The sequence below is a fragment of the Chrysochloris asiatica genome, unplaced genomic scaffold, assembly GCF_000296735.1.
Source record: "Chrysochloris asiatica unplaced genomic scaffold, ChrAsi1.0 scaffold00054, whole genome shotgun sequence".
In the NCBI taxonomy this organism is placed as follows: Eukaryota; Metazoa; Chordata; class Mammalia; order Afrosoricida; family Chrysochloridae; genus Chrysochloris; species Chrysochloris asiatica.
The window spans coordinates 503,819-525,429 of NW_006408572.1; the positions used below are offsets into that span (position 1 = coordinate 503,819).

The 21,611-nt window shown below is 38.5% G+C and overlaps 1 protein-coding gene across 1 annotated transcript in view; it reads left to right on the forward strand.

The window, feature by feature from the left end:
- CPD (carboxypeptidase D) overlaps nt 1-9,520 on the forward strand; it is a 73,765-nt gene extending 64,245 nt beyond the window's left edge. Inside the window, exons 15-21 of the mRNA XM_006863201.1 lie at nt 1,609-1,740; nt 2,462-2,557; nt 2,650-2,714; nt 4,283-4,414; nt 4,938-5,123; nt 5,395-5,494; nt 7,709-9,520. Of these exons, the coding sequence (XP_006863263.1) occupies nt 1,609-1,740; nt 2,462-2,557; nt 2,650-2,714; nt 4,283-4,414; nt 4,938-5,123; nt 5,395-5,494; nt 7,709-7,935 (938 nt within the window). The 3' untranslated portion in view covers nt 7,936-9,520. The remainder of the gene's footprint in view (nt 1-1,608; nt 1,741-2,461; nt 2,558-2,649; nt 2,715-4,282; nt 4,415-4,937; nt 5,124-5,394; nt 5,495-7,708) is intronic.
- Nucleotides 9,521-21,611: the final 12,091 nt, after the last annotated feature.

Here is a 21,611-nt window from a genome sequence, read left to right on the forward strand (position 1 = left end):
AATTTCAAGATGCCACTGTTGGTCATTGTGACGTAACTCAGAATTTAATTTTTGACCTATTTCCTTTTTAGTCTGCCTGTCCCGCTCCACAATCCCTGTTCAGTCCTTTTTCCTAGTGATAAACAATTCAGGGCAGGCTGTGGCCATTTTGTGCTGCCGTTTGGTTTTAAGTGGAAACTATCACTTTAAATTTTGAGGAGATGTGTGCACATGAGTAGTAGAACCCTCCGGTGTGGAGGTGGGGTGTTCACTCACTGAGGCACCCCCTCCAGTCACCAGAATGGAGGTGCACAGACAGCGAGAGACCGATGAACAGATACCAAAAAAAAAAAAGAATGTCCACACCTTTATCTCCACGGTTCTTATAGGCATCCGTGGCTGCTCTGATTCTTCCCCTGCTTGGTCTTGCCCAAGATGGTGGCTCCGGGAGCAGCTGAGCGTCTTCAATTAGAAAGTAATGGATTTCTTGCTTCTGCTACAAATTCCCCTAGCTGTAAGCCTCCCAACCTTCTAAATATTCCTTTATATGTGGTTCAGAGTTCTGACATCATCCCCTGATCTTGCTTGGTGCAGTATTCTGTGTTGTTGCTGATGGAGCTCCTCACTGCACTTCCATCCTCTCCACCATCTTGTTTGTTCTCCTTTGGAATACTTTCTTGTTTAGGATATTTATGTAAAGTATTAATGATTACAGACATTCAGAAAACTTTTTGAGTTTTTCTCCTTTTTCATGCAAAGGTAATGAAAGTTCTTTCTAAGAAATTCAGTCAGTACTACTGCAGTGTTCCATCACTACAGGTAGAGAGATTTTTATTCCTTTCTCCTCTCATATATGCTTGTATCTACATGCATGCACACACACACAAAATATCTCTCTGTGTTGGTTTGAGGGGCTGGTTTCTTGTTTATATAAAATGGGATTACCATCTACACTAGTGAATGTTGTTCTGTAGCTTTTTTCACTGTCTATACCATTGTGACACTAGTATAAGCATCAGACTACTAACCACAGGGTTGGTAGTTCAAACCCACCAGCTGCTCCTTGGAAACCCTATATAGGGTTACTGTGAGTCTGAACCAACTCAACGGCACTAAACAACAACATACCATTATCGTCTTTCCATTTCAGTATTTTACAGATCAGCAATATTCTTATTGCTTCTTAGTATGTCATTAATACATGGTCGTACTCCAGTTTCCTCAAGCGTTTTTCTACTGATGTACATATAGTTGGTTTTGAGTTTTTTAGTCTTGTAAACAGTGCTACAGAAAACACCCTGCTTTTTTAAAATCATATTTTCTTTAAAAGATGGTTTCTTTCAAAGAATTTTTTTTTTAACGGAAGATATGTCCATTATCTTGGTTTGCCAGTAACTTTTTCTTAAACTTGCCTAAAGTTATTAACATACACATTAATCTTGAAGTATGTAAAACAGAGTCATTTACCTTCTAGATGTATCTTTTTTCCTTGAAATGTGGCTTAAGTATTTATCTACAAATTTTAGTGTTTTAATTGCATCCAAGTAGAGAATATGTTCTTAGCAGCTCATTCTAAAATATTAAAAGTTGATAATTATGTATTGACTCTTATTTATTTATTTTTTTTAGATAATGCCTCCCAACCTGAGACTAAAGCCATCATTGAAAATTTGATTGAAAAACAGGACTTCAGTCTTTCTGTTGCTTTAGATGGTGGTTCTGTGCTGGTCACATACCCATATGACAAGCCAGTACAGACAGGTATGTAGGATGGCACTTCATGTATGTAGCCTTCACATTTACATAGAAAATTACAATTAATTTTTTTTATAACTATATTTAAATGGTATTTGAGCATACTCCATGAGCAGATAACAAACTTAAGAAAATTATGCATACTTAAATAGAACATAGTTACTTGAAGGAAAGACATCAGACCTATTGATGGCCTAAGTTTGTTGCATCTAGCCATCTTTTCACACATCTACTCATTTTAGTTTTTAGGCATTTATTGAGAATTGAGAATACCCATTGTGTACTCGCAACAAACTAGTATGTATCCAAATATCTGTAGTATAAAGTTGCCTTTTCTCTAAACTGTGTGGTTGTATCTTCTTTTAAATCAAACAATTGCTTGTTGGATCTCTATAGGGCTATTGTATATGAAGATGGCTTGGGCAGTTTGGCTTATGAGAAATATTGTTATTAGGTCATAGTGACCAAAACAAATTGTATTTTAGTGTGGTACACTGTTGTATAAATTTACCATTAGTACCTTTAAATATGGGGGAATTGTTCATCTTCTTAGTGTGATTACTCTGGACTAAATAGAGCAATAGAGTTAATTGTATTAACTCTACAATAAACTTCAGCAGGGTGTAAGAGTAGAAGAGGACTTTCATATCCATGAAGTTGAACTTGAAAAAATCTTTTGAATTTCTTCACTGACTTCTGACTATTAATTATTTATTTGTTTTTGTAGTAGAAAACAAAGAGACTTTAAAGCATTTGGCATCTCTTTATGCAAATAATCATCCATCAATGCACATGGGTCAGCCTAGTTGCCCAAATAAATCAGGTAGGTATTTCCCTCTCTTTTGTTGTTTTTGTTCAGGGGGATGGTATTGTCTTATTGTCATGTTAATCCCACATCTCTCAATGTTTTTATAGATGAGAACATTCCTGGAGGAGTAATGCGTGGAGCGGAATGGCACAGTCACCTGGGCAGCATGAAGGTATGTCTTATAGGGCACAGTGAGAATGGAACTGTGAATATTGCCATTGAGTGAAAGAATCTATAATTTTTCTGGAATAAAATTTGAATGGTATCTGCTTTGTGGTTTTCTTGATGTTTAGCCCTTAAATCAACCTCTGATAGCATTTTAATTGGATGTTCATCCACTTCAAATTTGTAAGAGTTGTAGCAAAGGAATGGTTTGTGGGTCCACTTATTGGGCGCTTGCAAGTTCGTTCCAACTCATAGTGACCCTGTGCACAACAGAACTAAACACTACCCTATCCTATGTCATCCTCACAATTGTTGCTATGCTTGAACCCCTTACGTCTTCCACTGTGCCAATCCATCTTGTTGTGGGGGAGGGTCTTCCGGTTTTGCACTGACCCTCCACTTTACCAAGCAAATTGTTCTTTTCCAAGGACTGATCCTTCCTGATAATATGACCAAAGTATAAGAGATAAAGTCTCTCCATTTTTGCTTCTAAGGAACATTCTGGCTGTACCTCTTCCAACATAGATTGATTTGTTCTTTTGGCAGTCCATGGTATTTTCAATAGTCTCCTCCGACACCATAACTCAAATGCATCAATTCTTCTATGGTATTCTAATTCATTGTCCAACTTTCACATGCATATGAGGCTGTTGAAAATACCATGGCTTGCATCAGGCACACCTTAGTCCTCAAATAAACATCTTTGCTCTTGAATACTTTAAAGAGGTATTGTGCAGCAGATTTGCCTAATGCAATACATCATTTGATTTCTTGGCTGTTGCTTCCATGAGTGTTGATGGTGAATCCAAGCAAAATGAAATCTTTGCTTCAATCTTTTCTCTAGTTATTAGGATGTTATTTATTGGTATCAGTGGATGTAGAGTTGAGGGATGAAGTTCCAGACATGTTGTAGAGGCAGAAGTTTTGCAAATTACATCAAAATCAAAAACAAAAGATTTCACGTCCTGTGAGAAAATGAATTAATGTCACTTGCCGTCATTCTCCGAAAAAATCTGTTCTTTTTCCTGACTTTCCCAACTCAACAAGTGTTTTGGGGAGAATGAAGGCAAATAATGTTTTGAACCCATCCACACAATTTCTGTGCCTACATAAATGCTACACTACAGGCAATGACTGTTGTGGAGCAAGCTCCAGCGTCAGTTCTCAGAGGGCTAGTCCTGTGCTTCTACATCAGTATGTCCAAGCACAGCAGTGAAGGCCCAGGGTTTGGTTTCAAGGGAAGCTGGCCCTCTGTGTGTACTTATTCATTCATTTGTCCAACAAACCCAAATAAACGCTCTCTCCCTGCCAGGCACTGTAGGGAGCACTGGAAATATCACTTTGATCATAGTCCCTGTCCTCAAGGGAATCACCACCTGCTAGGAGCTGGCACATGTAACTAATTATAATACAGAGCGCTTTATTTGTATTTGCCGTAAAGTGCTTTCAAGTGTTTTTGTTTACATTGCCTGGTTTTCTTTTTAGTCCATTGATTTCTGTGGTTGCATTATACAAGCTCATTCTTAGTTTGACTTGTTAATTTTCCCACCTTTGTTTTTGAATGATATCTCCCAGGATTATAGTGTCACCTATGGTCATTGTCCAGAAATCACCGTCTACACAAGCTGCTGCTACTTTCCCAGTGCAGCACAGCTCCCTTCCTTGTGGGCAGAAAATAAAAAGTCCCTTCTCAGCATGTTGGTTGAGGTGAGTCTTTCCCTTTCAACTGAAAGCAAACCCCAGGATGATGTTCAATGAAAACTTTTATCTAAACATTTTCTTAATCTTTTACCAGAAACTTACATTATTTACTTTAAATGTATGTAAATAAGAGATTTCTGATCATTTTATATTACCTGAGTAGATACCATGAATTCATTTATCTAAAACTGCTGTAATTTAAGTAATTTGGCGAAGAGTGTTGTCAGTTCTTTAATTTGAATATCATACAAAGTTACTGTAGGCAGTATGGTAGAAAAGTAAATTACTGAAGATAGCAAAAGACTTGGGCTTTAATGCCTTAAGCTTTGGCTACATCAAGTTCTCATTTTTCTTGTCTCTCTGTGTCTCTGACTCTGAAGCAGTGAATGTGAATGTGTCACAAACAAGGTCAGAGTTGGGAGGGAGGAATAAGCCAATCTCATTCCTTTTTTGTTCATGCTTCAAGCTATTGCCTCTAGAATACCTGGCATTATGAAATACAAATTTATATTTTAAACATTTTTCTCAGGTTCATAAAGGAGTTCATGGATTTGTTAAAGATAAGACTGGAAAACCAGTCTCTAAAGCAGTCATTGTTCTCAATGAAGGAATAAAAGTACACACGAAAGAGGGAGGCTATTTCCATGTACTATTAGCCCCTGGTTTCCATAATATCAATGCTATCGCTGACGGATACCAGCAACAACACTCACAGGTAAGACACTCACACTGAGTCTCATCATGTAAATTCATATGTTTAATAATACTCATACTTCTATTTTTACTTTGAAACTTTTGTTAGAAAGTCTGATTACCTCTTGATTATGTTATCTTTGGCAAGAAAAGGGAAACTTTTCTAGCTTTTTGTTTACTTTCAATAATAATGAATTATCTCCTTGGTTTGCTATAAAGGCTCTAGGAATTGAACAGCAACTCTATATTTTTAAGTAAACTTTTTCATGACTCTTGACATTTTATCCTCATAGGTCTTTGTGCATCATGACGCAGCTAGTTCCGTGGTAATAGTGTTTGACACAGATAACCGGATATTTGGTTTGCCAAGGGAGCTTGTGGTAACTGTATCAGGTAAAGCAACCTTAATTTTTAGTAGTTGAAGTTAAAGTCAGTCTTGACATTTATTTGAGGGTGGACCACATCCGCCTGAAGCTAATCGCTTTCCTTCTAATGTACTCCATATCTAAACCTTATTTTCCTGGAACAGTGAGTGTCCTTCCATATGTTTTCATGACTTGTCCCTTCATTTTTCCTTGTCTGTAGTCTGTACACAAGGTCGGCAGTTCAAACCCACCAACTGCTCCTCGGAAACCCAACACAGGGTTGCTATGAGTCAGAACCGACTCGACGGCACTTAATAACAACAGCATACTCCAGTATCACTGCCACCAACAGGCCTTCCTTGGTGACTGAAGTTAAATGCTATCCTGTACTACCTCTGCCCCACTTTTTTCCATTACTGTACTTAAGCACTAACTGAAATTTGTATATACTTAGTCACTTACTTCTCTATAATCATTCTCTTCCACTGAAACAGTTTATTACTGTCAAGTCAGTTCCAATTCATGGCAACCCCAGGTGTGCAGAGTAGAAGTGCTCCATAGGGCTTTCAAGACTGACCTTTTGAAAGGAGATTGCCAGGCTCTCTTCAAGGAGCCTCTGGTGTGTTCAAACGGCTAACTTGTCACTTCGTAGTGGAGTGTCTGTTAATGTTTGTGTCCCCAGCAGCTCCCACTAAGCATAAACTCTATACAAATAAGAAGTTAGAACTCTGGTTTGTACATGTTTCTGTTGTCATTAAGTCCTGTCGAGTCGGTTCTAGCTCATAATGACCCTCTATAGAGTTTCCAAGGAACAGCTGGTGAGTTTGAACCACAAACCTTGGGGTTAGCAGTCCAGTATTTATCCTATCACTGGGTTTTAATGAATGAATGCTTTATGTTAGATCATATGTATATTCCTTGGGTTTTGACTGCTACTAGTTCTGTTTTTCCAGGATCCCAGAAGGAGGAAATACTTGTTTTCTCCAGTGTTAACTTGTGCTGTTTCTTTGTTACTGAAAAGTTAGGAGGAGGAGGAAAATGTGGTTAAATAATAAATACTTTTTGCATCACTATTTGACATGAGAACTTTGGTTTATTTCTCAGTGCAACATGGACTTAAGGGAAAACAAACTCCTAGTGCCTATTGTGCATTGTTTCAAGTTAAGAAGCTTGAACCAGATAAAAATGTGAATAATTCAGTGATTAAAAACAGCATCTAGGATTCAACCATGGTTTAAATCTGCTGCCACACACTAGCTGATGGAATTTTACTAAGATTCTTATATTAATAGTTAACCTTATGATTAAATATTTAAATGAGGGCTTTTTAAGAGCTGGAAATTTACTGGAAAGGAAAAGCAGAAATCATTAATTGGGGGGAAAAGATTCAGGACAGTAGTATGTACTGTGATTTCATTGTTGTAAAAGAAAGGAAAAGACAACTCTTACATATTGTTTTAGCGATCTAGTGCTGCTATAACAGAAACACAAGTGGGTGGTTTTAACAGACAGGAATGTCTCACAGTTTAGGGGGCTAACAGCCCAAATTCAGAGTGTCAGCACTAGGGGAAGATTTCTCTTCTGGTGGAAAGTCCTTGTCTCCTTTCAACATCTGTGGGCGTAGTGTCCTTGCATATTTGACATTGAGTCTAGGAGGTTTCTAACACAGGAACTCTAGGTTCAAAAGATGTATCCCATTCTGAGCTCTTCTCTCTAGGACCCTCTCTCTGCTGGCTCCTCTCTCTTCTTTTATCTCTTGTCAGATAAAAGATGAGGTAGTCCACATCCCGGGGAAAAAAATTCCCCTTATGTCAGGGCTGTGACCTGAGGAAGGGGGGTTCCATCCCACCCTAATCTCCTTACAGGTTCATCACATCAGATCACATCATGGGGGAGGATTATTACATCATTACAAAACTGCCTAGCCACTGAGAATCATGGCCCAGACAAGCTGACACATATTCTGGGGGGACACAATTCAGTCCATGATACATATGCACAAAGAAAGATCTGGAGAAGTATGCCCTGGAGTTATTAAAGGTGGTCTCTGGGTAATCTGAAGATGTGGATTGTTTTTGTATTTTTGTGTATATGTATTTTCTCATTTTGCTCTGCTTCTATAATAATAAAAAGTTTTTTCAAGTGTATGAAGTCAAAATAAAATGAGGAACATACAAAATTGTCATTGTAAATATCTGTCTATATGTGTAAAGCCACTCACATGGTGGTTATTTTTTGGCAGGTGCCACCATGTCAGCATTGATCTTAACAGCTTGCATTATTTGGTGCATCTGCTCCATCAAGTCTAACAGACACAAGGATGGCTTTCATCGGCTCAGACAGCATCATGATGAGTATGAAGATGAAATTCGCATGATGTCAACCGGCTCAAAGAAATCCCTTTTAAGCCATGAGTTCCAAGATGAAACGGACACTGAAGAGGAAACATTGTATTCTAGCAAACATTGAAACACACAACTCTGCATATCTCCCAGCATAAGTACTAAGTAAAATTACAGTTTCTCTTGGGAGACACTGCGTTTAAGAAGAGAGATTATCTTGCTTCTTCAAAGAGTTCTGGGAAGTTAACTTGCTAAATTTGTATTTTCATGAATTTGATAGGCAATTTTGAACTTCCGTCCTTAAAGTACTCTTACCTTTTAAGAAATTACCTGATTTCTATTTATGCAGCAGAGGTGGGACAGCCACTTTGTTTTTCTTTTTAATTTAAAATGAACTATTTGGAGTTTATGTAATAACTGCATAAAGCCAACTAGTGGGTGTTGTATTTTGCACATCAGGTGTTTACTAGTGGCTCTAGCTTTTTTTTTTTTCATCTTTATTTTAAATGGCCAAAAGAATCCAGCAACATTAAGGCAGGGAGAGCAGTCAGAATCTGACATAAAGCTTTAAAAACTCAAGGTTTTCTCAACCTACAGAGGAGTACTTTTCTCTAGTTGTGGAGTTTCTCTTGTTTTTCAGGTTTAATGGAGGCTGAATTGATTTTTAAATATATACATTAGGAAATTGATAAATGGGCTTCTGCTTTGGCTTTCTAGATGTTCCAAGGCTATATCAGAACTGGTGGGCTATGCTGTAAGCAGGATTTCACTACCTCTCTTGTAAGGTTTAGCAAAATTCTCAACCTCCCCATTTTAAGGGAGAATCTGTTGACTTTGTTGTGAAAAATCTAACTGTCCATTTGAGTGGAGCTGAGAGGAAGATCTAGCAACAGCTAAAACTCATGTTGCCTAATCTTTTCACTTGGTGAAAACCCACAGGTGCTGCTGCTTTTATCCTTGAAGCACTAGTTTATGCTAGGAATGCCTAATTCCTTAGTTAGTATTTCCTAAATTTGAACCATTTTCTATGTCGTACACTAACGGTTTTCAGATACTCAGAAATCTGCAAGATCTGAATCCTACTGAAAACATATGGAAGGATGGAAGAAACTGATGTGCACATTCTTAACTAATATTTGATCATGAAATACCTACACTTCATGCTCCAGCCCAAGCCTGAAATATTGTGCTGTTTGTGAAATAGTGTGGCCAGCCCTATTCACAAAGGCCTCTGCAAATGATTGGTTTTCTTGTCTTAAATTTGACAGACTCTTTTTGATAAACCATTTTTGTTAAAAATCCCTTTGAAAGCATTAATTATGGCTCCCTACATTAAAAGAAAAAAAGTAAACTATGGACTGCCATGTGATATAACACTGTTTATTACAAAGGCCTGAAAGATATGCATTTTATTGTGTCTGTTTAATCATGCTATTCAATGAAAGTGATGCTTTCTGTAAGTATGAGTCTTAACAGTGATCTAATGGTTTAATACCTTTGAATGTCTTAACAGCCAACTTGCTGCTTGACTTATACTAAATCAGGAGATCAAAAACTTCCTCTCATCTTCTCAAATTGTATTTTATATTAATTAATGTATCAGTCATCCCAAAGCTTTCATGGGGAGTGGTTTACCACCCACCTAGGGCATTCAACAAAGTTTTGTGTAGCATGCATCCAAAGTAGTTTATAAAAAGAGATTTGATTTAGCAGGCATAATGAGGTCATGACATTTGTTAATGAGTATCTGTGATAAATTTGAGTGATTCAAGGTTAAGCCATTGTAGTATTAATCCTGGTAATAGCAATTCTAAATACTGAGCCCCTGCCACCTCCCTCTCACCCCACCATATGTCCAGAACAGAGTTTGTGGGGTGCTAATCGTTTATGAAAAATACATGATTTCACTTCTCCTCATAATACTTACATTTTCTTTGAGGGAGTTTTATGGTGGGGGTGCTCTCAAGTCAGAAAACCCAGAAGGGGCCTTAGAGTGGCTAATTTGCTGGGAATAGTTCTGCTAGAACTGAAACAAAGTTGATGTGACAGCCTTTATTAATATTGGTCTTTACTGCAGGGTATCTTTTAAAATTATTTCTTGCTTGAATTAAACATACCTTTCTTTAATTGTACATCTCAGTGGCTAGAGGCCTTGTCCTTAAGGTATGAAAAATTTGTTTAAAAACAAACAAACAAATGGTTCTTTTAATGGTTAGTGATTTTTTCCTGAGGTGAAAGCCAAACTGTGCTGTTGTAACTCTTGAATCTTGAATGAATTTCCAAATAATGCATTGTGCTGGAAAACAAGGCCTTCTTAACCTGTGTTACCTATTAACATGAATGTACAGGATCCATGACTACTACGTCTGTGTTCTCAGCCCTGCATTGTCTGTTTTTTGAGGATCTAATCTATTTAGATTAGATCACATTAACTGCCTAGACATTGAAGCCATATGGTATGAGAAGCGTATTTCTTCAGTGTTTTTCTAGAGGCTTTCTATTTCCTTGGAGTCATGGAGGCAAGTATCGCAGTATTAAGAACTTTACCCAAACTTGGATTGTGCCTTTCTTTACTCACAAGGCATGGTTTTTGTCCTGGTGATCATCTGTAAGCTCTCTTACCTCCCAGCTCCTTAATAAAATCAAAGTGATTGAAGAGGTGGTGCTCAAAGTGTCTGCCTGTGTAAATGTTCTTACATTGATTATATAGTTCAGTAGGATGGGCCCAAGTAATTCCAGAAGGAAAGACCCTTCAGTTTTGACGTATTTTGCAGAGTACTTGGGTAGTGATTGGGATCCTGTCCAGTTGAGGAATGCTTCAAATTCTCATTGAAGAGAATTTGTCTTGGATTTAGTCATCCTCCAGAAAGAAATGTGCATTTTGCCCAGTGCAATTGATTCACTTGCTAAATTAATGAATATTGACCTTAAAAGCTAAATTATGAGTTGACAAGTAAATAGGGTACTTCAAAATATTCCTGAAAAAATTAAATTAAAAGATAATTGAATTTCTACACTCAGACTTTTTGAAGGCTTCGCATTTGACTAAGTTTACTGTGTACCTGAGCTAACAGTAGGTTTATTCAGTAATCATCATCTGATCCTCCATTTACTCTCAGTATTCCATTTATTCTCAACTTTAATTAGTTTTATCTTCTTGTTTTCAGAAATGCACTTGTGCCTGGTTTTATCCCTGCTGTATTAAAAGCTTCTTAACTATGAATGCTGTAATCTTCTAGTTCTCTGGTGGAATTGTTCTAAACAGTAGCAAGCTGACATTTTCCCTATACTTCCACTATGGTTGATGTTCGCTAATTTTTTATTTTCCAACTGTTTGGATGTAACTCTTTGGCTCTCTGATTCATTTTAGTTAAAGCAGATTTTTATAGAATGATTAGGGTACTTGATTAATGTCAACTGAACTAGATTTCCAGTTCATGAAGAAATCTCACCCAACAGCTATTTCTCCTATTTTAGCAATAATTAACAAACATTCCACTTGACTTTCAGAACATTGTTCTGGTTGATTTTGATTTGACAGAGTATGTTATGAAATAAAACGTAGGTTACAATTTTGAGGCAATTGGATATAAATTATATAAACCATGTGATTATGGTTACAGCATATGAATGTATTACCTACATTCTTTGCTGACCATACTGCAGATTTTCTGGAGGTATGACATGGTGTTTTCATACTCAGATTAAAAATCCTTTTCACCTCTCTATGTTGTTCCCCCTCCCCCAGAATGAGTCTCCCCAGCTTAATAACAATCTGTAGTTACTTATATGTATGATGTACCCGAAGTCCATTCATCTCAAGTGCTTCAGTTCTTGGCTTATTACATGTACTGTGCCTTCAATATGAAATTTTTAAAAGGGAGTTGAATAGTAGTTTTAAAAAGTCAATCTGTGTAATATATGTGAAATCCAACTGTAATGAGGTTCTTTCTGGTTTTTATATGTAAACATATCTACTAATCCTGTATAAAAGTTATTTTATGATGTTTGTCTTTGTGTTTTGTCTCATAATCTTTTTTCAAAAGCAGTAGACCAGAAAAGGAGTCCTGTGTGGTGCTGTGGGATAATGCGCTGGACTGCAAGGGTGGTTTGAACCACAAGGTTGGTGGTTCAAGCTTACCAGTCGCTCCTTGGAAACCCCATACAGGGTCGCTATGAGTCGTAATTGACTCGATGGCACTTAACAATAGACTGGAAAAAGGTTTAATTTCAATTTGAAAATGATTTGATATTTAGTGTTTTAGTATATTTAGTTTTTCTATCCTATAGGGTAACAACGTCAAGCAGTTCATGGGGAAAAATGGAATTAAAAGGTAAAAATATAAATTTTATTTCTCAACATACGCTCCATCAAGGTCAAGACACTTTTGTAAACCATTATACCAGCCATTCAGTCCATCCCTAAAGAACAGAGTGTCCTGAGAATTTAGCCCTGTCAATTCAGTCTTTTGTATATTAGTAACTAAAAAAAAAAGTGTGCCCTTTAAAGATTTTATGATTAGGAAGTAAGTCAGAATGAGCCAAATCAGGACTATAAGGTGGATACCTAATAATTTCCCATAGAAACTAAAAAATTTAACCTTGCTTGAAGAGAGGAAGAGGCAGGAGCATTGGCATGGTGAAGTCGGGCTCTGGTGAAGCTTTCCTGGACGTTTTCTGTTAAAACTTTGGTTAACTTTCTCAAAACACTTTTGTAATATAAGCTGATGTTATCATTCTTTGGTCTCTAGAAAGACAACAAGAAAATGCCTTGAGTTTAAAAAAAATCTTGCTTTTGCTTTGACTGGATCACTTCCACCTCTTGGGAGCCATTGCTTTGATTGTACTTTGTCTTCAAGATCATACAGGTAAAGCCATGTTTCATCTCCTGTTACATTTCTTCCAAGAAATGATTTTCTGTGCAGCTGATCTGGGTGAATGGAAAGTTTGCACAGCTTTATATTTTTTAAGTCAGAATTGTGTAAGCTGTGCCATTTGAGATGTCTGTGATGTTGATGGCTGTTTCTGCTGTTAATTGTGGTCCCTGTCCATTAGGGCACGAACTAGATTGTTTCCTCACAGGTTGATGGGGATAGTCTGCTGTTGCAGGCTTCAACTTCAACATTGTCTTGTCCATTAAAATAGTCATTCACTTGTAAACTGCTGATTTCTCTAGGACATGGTCCTCATAAATTTTATGTTTGTTATTGCTCTGAGAGGGGCTCTTTCTAAACTGATCTCTTTCTAAGTGCCTCAAACTAGATCCTGTTCAGACATAACAAGTTAATATGACTATATTTTGGTGCAAAACATATATGAAGTCCTTGTATAGTTTTTTCATAAAATCTACTTTCCATGAACTTTTGGAAGGCACTTCATATTGCCAGGCGAAGAATACAGCTGTTACTGGTAAATTATTTCTGTCTTCATTAACTGATTCAAAGTAAAACTGTTTTCAAATAATCATATGATATAAGACTGATTGGTGTTCCCATTCTAAACTTGTTAAAAACTATGTTCTCTTATTCAGGTATATTCTGGCACTTTACGTAATGATGAACTCAGTATCACCTGAATTTCACTTTGCATCAGTTGAGTGATAACTATGAATCCAATAGGAATTGAAAAAGCAAATTTATGGAAGAGACAAGGAACTAAGTCCAATGAAGAAAAATAAAAATAGAAATGAGTTACACTTCAGTAGTGATTGGTTCCTCTATAAAGAAAGTCTGTGCTCTAGAGGAAGCATACAGGCTCCAACATGGACTTTGGAGTTGGAGCAATCTAAGATTAATTCTTGGTTTGCTTCCTGTGTGACCTTGTATTGCATGACTTTCTAACCTTCTCTAAGTCCCAATTTCTCTACTAGGTAAAGAACAATCCCAGTTGGATTGTAGTGGGAATTAAATAATGCTAATGAAGAGTTTAATATAGGAGCATTTGACTCCATTGAAATCATGGTAACCAGCTTCATTTTCCTTACTTAGTTGAAACTAACTTGATGGCACTTAACCACTTAACATCAGAGAAGATTGAATGATTTTTCTTAAATCAAGAACAAAGATATTAGTTTTGAGTTATCAGTCAGAAACTTAAAAGTAATGATGGTGAATACATTTAAAAAGTAAAAGACTAGATGAAAAATTACAGAAGATACTTGTTAAGGTGCCATTAAGTGGGTTCCAACTCATAGTGACCCAGAATCCAACAGAACCAAACACTGCATGGTTGTGTACCATCCTCACAATCAATGCTATGTTTGAGCCAATTGTTTCAGCTATTGTGCCTGTCAGTCTCATTTAGGGCCTTCCTCCTTTTCACTGACTCATCAGAAAATTAAAATCTATTTTTAAAAACTTTAATGGAGATTTTTGCTCCCGGACAAGATGGAGTAGATGGGCTTTTCTCTATTCCATCTGGACATTATGTGTAAAGTAAAAACAGTCTCTGAAGGGTAGTGAGAAGACAACAGTCCAACTAGGATCTCAAGAGCCAACAAAGGAGTGGTATTAGAGACCTGGGTTTTCTTTTTGTTTTTGTGCTACCTCATAATGGGTACTGGAAACATGGAAAATGCTTAAAGATGTAGACCAAAACAGCCTAAAGAAAAGCCTGTTGTTTCTAGCCAAAGGACAAAGAAAGGGGTAACTTACCTAACAAGACAGAATGATTTTAGATGAAAACTACACAACTCCATCCAAATGCCACAGAAATAACTGAAGCCCACTCCCCAGCTGTCAGCAAATGCTGAGTGGGAACCACGACTGCCACCATCACCTGGCTTGTCTTCGTTACCTACTAGTGCTATAACAAGGAGCTCTGGTAGCGTAGTGGTAACAAGTCGGGCTGCTAACTTCAAAGTCAGCAGTCAGAAACTACCAGCCATTCCATGGAAGAAATATGAATCTTACTGCTCCTGCAAAGATTTACACCACCACCAGTGCTATAACAGAAATACCACAAATGGATAAGTTTAACAAATAAGGATTTTTCTCACAGCTTAGAAGGCGAGAGGCCACATTCAGGATGCTGGTTCTAGGGGAAGGTTTGGTCTTTGGTCTCTTCAAAGTTTCTGCTTCTGAGCACTCTCCCTGTGTCATAGTATCTCTCTTCCTTCATCTCTGCACTCTGCTCCCTATTTGAAAGAGAATGATTCAAGACGCACCCTACCTAACAAAGACAAACACCTTCCCAAGTGCAATTACAACCAGAGGCATAAAACCCAAAACCAAACCCATTGCCGCCAAGTCTGTTCTGACTCAGCGACCCTAGAAAGGGTCTCCAAGACTGTAAATCTTCATGAAAGCAACTGGTGGGTTTGGACTGCCAACCTTTCAACCCAATGCGTAACCCACAGTGTCACCAGGATTCCATGAACCAAAAGCGTAAATGCTAGGATTTACAACACATTGGGGACACATTTAATCCATAACATTACTGCAGTGAAGTACTCCTTCCCTTCTACATAGATGGTGTCAAGCAGCGATCCAGGGCTTTTACCACTTCCCGGTGGTAATAAGGCCCCTGCTGAGATGCCAGTGGAGAATTTGCTATGAGGGCCCCCACATATACCCGGGGTACCAGTGGAGGCCAAGATTTCCATTCCTACTTGGCAGTAACAAGGCAATCAATCACCCCACTCTCCTGGCAGAAAAGGCCTGCTGAAACAGAAGATTTAAGTAAGATTCAGAGGCTCATAATGGCTAAAATATCCAAGATTCAAAATTTCAAACTGAATAAGAAAAAACAATCAACAGATACCAACATCAGGATGACAGAGATGTTTGGGAGTCCTGGTGTGCCGTTATAGGATAACCGTAAAGTCGGCAGTTCAAACCCACCATTTATTTGCTCCTCAGAAACACTACAGAGGAATGCTATAGTTGGAATCGACTCTGCAGCACTTCACCACAACAGCATCATTAAAGGGAGCCCTGCTGCGGTGCTACAGGATAAACACTGGACTGCTAACTGTAAGGTTGATGGGTCAAACCCACCAGTTACTACTCAAAAACCCTGTACAGGGTTGCTATGAGTCAACTGACTAGATAGCACTTAGCAAAACAACAAATCATTAAAGTAGAAATAGGCCTGGCTTTATTGACTTCCAGAAAATCAGCCACTAAAAATCTTACAGAGGTTCTACTCTGATACACGTGGAGCCACCATTAATCAGTGTTGACTCATTTTTTAAATAATTAAAATACTTCAATAAGCAACTACAAACAAGTTTTAAACAAATAGAGAAAAACAGTCTTGGCAAAGAAATAGTTATATAAAGCCAAATGGAAATATCAGATCTGAAAAATATAATAATTGAAATTTAAAAGTTCAGTGGATGAGCTAAAGTACAGAATAGAGGAGACAGGATAAAATCAGTCAACTGGAAGATAAAGCAATAGAAATGACCCAATCTGAAAGAGAAAGATAGACTGGGAGGGAAAATTAGCAGAGCCTCCAAGACTCATGGAACAAAGGTCTACTGCCCTTGTTATCAGTCTCAGAAGGAGAGGAGAAAGCAGATGGAACAGAAAAAGTATTCAAAAAAAGTAATGACTGAAAATTTCCCAAAATTTGTAAATGACATAAACCCTACATTCAAGAAACTGAGCAAAATCTAGATTAAAAAAAAAAAAAAAACTTTGGCTAGATTTCTCAGAGTTTATACTGTTTAAACTCTGAGAAATCTAGTCAAAGATCCATCAGAATAAATCTTCTGAAAAGGTAAAGGGGGACAACAATTTGAATAATAACCAATTTCTCATCAGAATCATAGAGGTTGGAAGTAAATGACACATCATTTTTCAGGTGCTGTAAAAACTTAAAAATAGAACTGTTGACCCTAAATTCTATATCTGACAAACTATACAAATGAACATTGTAAAAAAACAACCAGGGAATAGAAGGGATTGTAATCATTGCAATGAAGCAAAATATGATATGTTGAGTACAAAATCTATTAAACTATCACTTGATTCACAATAAAAGTTTGTATTAAATAAATAAAAGTTTAAAAAACAATATTGTACAAATAATGGAAAATGTGAAAAAAAAAAAAAAAAAGTGTGGGAGCAACATCTAACCACCTCTTACTTCACCAGGGGAGAGAATCAAACTCAGTATCAACCCAAGAATGATTATGTGAGATTGAGGTCAGACATGCCTCTACACTCCAACCTTTCCTACCAATTCTTATACCAACTGCTCCTCCTATAGCACCCTCTACTTCTCAGCTGGGTTCTTTAATTCATTGGAATCACCACACAGTTGTTGTTGGTAGGTGCTATCTAGTTGGTACCGACTCATAGCGACCCTATATACAATAGAATGAAACACTGCCCGGTCCTGCACCAACCTCAAAATCAATGATATGTTTCAGCCCATTGCTGCTGCTACTGTACCAGCCATCTCGTTGGGGGTCTTCCTCATTTCTTCGGACCCTCCATTTTACCAAACATGATATCCTTCTCCAGAGGCTGGTCCCTCCTGATAACATGTCCAAAGTATGTATGAGAGAAAAAGTCTGGCCAGCTTGATTTCAAAGGAGTATTCTGTCCTGACCTTGCATATGAGCAATTGATGGTCCATTCCATAGTCTGCCCCTGGCCTTGTTTTGGCTAATAATAATTGAGCTTTTCCACCGTCTCTTTCCACAGATGTAGTCAGTATGATTTTTATGTATTCCATCTAGTGAGGTTCATGTGGGTAGTTATCTTTTATATTGTTTAACAAAGGTACTTGCAATGAAGAAGTCATTGGTCTTGCAAAATTCTATCATGCGATCTCCAGCACTGTTCCTTTCACCAAGGGCATATTTATTTTCCAACTACTGATCCTTCCTCTTTGTTTCTAACCTTTGCATTCCAACTACCAGTAATTAACAATACATCTTGATCACATGTTGGATCAATTTCAGACTCAAGAAGTTGGTAGAATTCATCATCACTGGCTTGAGTGGTTGGTGCATAAATTTGAGTAATAGTGGTATTAATTGGTCTTCCTTGTAGGTGTATGGATATTATCCTATCACAGTGTTATACTTCAAGGTGGATCTTGATATGTTCTTTTTGATGATGAGTGTGATGCCATTCCTCCTCATTTTGTCATTTCTGGCTTAGTAAACCATGTGTTTGTCAGATTCAAGATGGCCAATATTAGTCCATTTCAGCTCACTAATGCCTGGGATATTGATGTTTATGCATTCCATTTCATTTTTTACCATTTTCAATTTCCCTAGATTCACACTTCATACATTCCATGTTCCAATTATTAATAGATGTTTACAGCTGTTTCTCTTCATTTTGAATTGTGTCCCATCAGCAAATGACGGTCCCAAAGGCTTTACTCCATTCACGGTCCACTCTACTTTGAGGAGGCAGCTCTTCCTCATTTTATTTTTTTTTGTGCCTTCCAACCCGAGGGGCTCATCTTCCAGCACTATATATCTAACAGTATCCTGGTGCTCTTCATCATGTTTCAATAGTCAACATTCTGACAGTGTTCCACTGCTAATTATAACATTTTCAGTGGCTAAATATTCAGAAGTATTCCCTCTCTCCTTCTTCTTAGTCTGTCTTCATCTGGAAGCTTAGCTGAAACCTGTCTACCATAGGTGACCCTCCTAGTATTTAGAATACCCATGGCATAACTTCCAGAATCACAGCAACACAGAAGAGTGGTGACAGACTGACCACACAGTACTCACAGATGATACAATTATGAGGTTTATTAGAGAAGTCAACAGGTTACAACTCAGGATCAAAAAATAACTAAGACACAGTTCTTTGTTCAGGATAGCCTGTCCTCAGGTGTATCCACGGGCAGGTTTCTCCGCCCCTCAGTCAAGAAGCACTTTGGCCAATGTCGCACTTGGGCAATGTTACAAAGCTCTCTTAGCACTGGTGATACCTTAGACTAAGGCTGACTGGAAGGACTAGGCATTCCATCATAAGCCTCAGCCCAAAGGGCCTCTAGATCCCCAGATTAAGTACCTGGAGGCACCCCACTCCACAAGCAAGCCTCCTGCCCAAAACTTGTATTTGCTCTATGAACTGGGAAGCTTACCACTACGTTTTGTGTTCTTGGTTCTGTTGCTACTGTTCTTCTGCAACTTCTCTGTACCAAGTTCTTTGGTACCATGGTTTTCTGTCCTGGGATTGAGCAGGGATCGAAAGATCCAAAAGACATGCTTCACTCCTGGCTCATCTCACTTGAGATTCCCCCTCCTGCTTGTGAGGTGGTGACACATTTTATACGTAGCAGGATGGCAAAACCAACCAATCTCCTTGTTAGATTTCCAAGTTTTTACAGTCACAGTCCTGTTAATGCTTCACAATGAAGAAAAACTAAGCGAATATAAGCATATCACTAGCTATCCTACTAAAGGAACAACTGAAGGGAGTTCTTGAAACAAAAAAAGATAAAAGAAGGAATCTTGGAAGATCAGAAAGCAAGGAAGAACAATGGAATAAGTAAAAATATAAATAAACAATATTGGCTTTCCTTCTCCTGAATTTTCTAAATAATGCTTGACAGTTAAAGTAAAAATTACAACATGGTTAATGCTGTCGCAATAAAAAATATAATTATTAAACATGAGAGAGGATTAAAGGACTTTAAGAATCCCAGCGTGGTGCAAATAGCTCCTAGCAGAAACGTTTGAACTGAAGGCACTGAGTGGTACCCAGGAGGCAAAGGCTTGATGATGATCTCTTTGGAAGGATCGCATCCTTAAAAGTCCTGTGGAGCAGTTCTACTCAGCACACATGGGGTTACCATGAGTCAGAAATTGACTGAACAATAACTATCAACAAAAAAAAGGGTTTTACCAGAGGTAGTTTCAGTTCCACCACTTAACCTGTCAATTTGTCATACTGTGGTGGCTTATGTGTTGCTAGATTTCAAGTGCCACCAGTAATTCAAGTGCCAGGACAGTCACCCATGGTTTCAACAGATCTTCCAGACTAAGACAGTCTGGGAAGAAGTACCTGGCAATCTGCTTTTGAAAAACACTGGCAGGTGAAAGAAAACCTTATGAATAGCAGTGGAACATTGCTGAACGATAGCCCCTCAGCAATGGGCTTAAGCATAGCAATAATTGTGAGGATGGCAGAGCACCAGCTTGTGTTTGGTTCTGTTGACTTAGGGTCACCGCCATATAACAATATAATTTCTATTTGGTGGCTGGAAGGGAAAGAGGGCTGGGACCATAACTACTGTGAAACAGGAAAAACAGTCAAAGGAGATCATGTTGTGCGCTGTTGAGTCGGTTCCGATTCATAGCGACCCTGTATAGAATTACTGAGGAGCTCTTGGTGGGTTTGAACTGCCGACCTTAAGGTCCAGCGCTTTGTCCTAAGGCGCCACATATGCCAACAATATAGATGATGGCGCCCAGGCCGAGACAAGGTTGGAAGGATTGGCCTTTGGCACTGAAAAGGGAAGAAGGATCTTTATCTAAATTATGAAAGAAGGCCAGGGACGTTGAAGTTTCGGCTGAGGATAACTCGCTTCTCAGTCAAATAAGTATTCTCTGAAAGAGGGTTGTCTTTGAGGATGACGATGAAGTTTTGTGGCAAGGAGAGCACATGAAAGAGTCCTGGAAGTATCCGTTGCTAAAGTTGAAGGAGGATTTCTGCTCCCGCGAAGATTTAAAGCCTCAGAAACCCTATACGGGTCTCTATGAGTCGGACCTGGAATCACTCGAAGGCATCTTGTTGTTGTTAAGTGCTGTCGAGTCGGTTCCAACTCATAGGGTTTCCGAAGAGCAGCTGGTGTGCTCGAACCACCGACCTTGCAGTTCAAACGTCTTTGCAGTCTGGCACATTAACTCACAGCGCCACATCAGGACTCGAAGGCACCTTATGTTGTTGTTAGATTCCATCGAGTCGGTACCGACCCATAGCGACCTTATGCACAGCAGAACGAAACACTGCCGGATCCTGGGTCAACCTCACTACTGTTGCCACGCTTGAGTCCATCGATGCTGCCACTTGGTCAATCCATCTCATTGGGGGTCTTCCTCTTTTTCTCTGACCCTCCACCTTACCAAATATGATATCCTTCTTCAGTGATGGGTCCCTCCTGACAATATGTACAAAGTATGAGAGACGAAGTTTGGCCATCTTGGTCTCCAAGGCGCACTCTGGCTGCACTTCTTCCAAAACGGATCTATTGGTTCTTTTGGCAGCCCATGGCACTTTCAATATTCTCCTCCAACACTGTGACTCAAAGGCATCAGTTCTTCTATGGTCTTCCTTATTCACTGTCCAGCTTTCACATGCATATGAGTTTATTGAAAATACCATGGCTTGGGTCAGGTTCACCTTAGTCCTCAAGTTGACATCTTTGCTCTTCAACACTTTAAAAAGGTCTTGTGCAGCAGATTTGCCTAACGCAATACGTACTTTGATTTCTTGACTGCTGCTTCCTTGAATGTTGATAGTTGATCCAAGAAGAATGAACTCCTTGACAACTTCAATCTTTTCTCCGTTGATAAGAATGTTGTTTATTGGTCCAGTGGTGAGAATTTTTGTTTTCTTTACATTGTGATGTAAGCCATACTGAAGGCTGTGCTCTTTGATCTTTATCAGTAAATGTTTTAAATCCTCTTCACTTTCAGCAAGCAAGGTTGTATCATCTACATATCGCAGGCACCTTTACAACTCGTCAAAAGCTGTAAGATAACGAATTGACCACTAGGTGACAATGTCTGCGGAGGCTCACATGTCCCATCGGCCCTTGCGTTCAGGGCAGAAGAAGGCGTGGAGGTGGCTCTCTGGCTCGCATCGCCTCTACTCTACT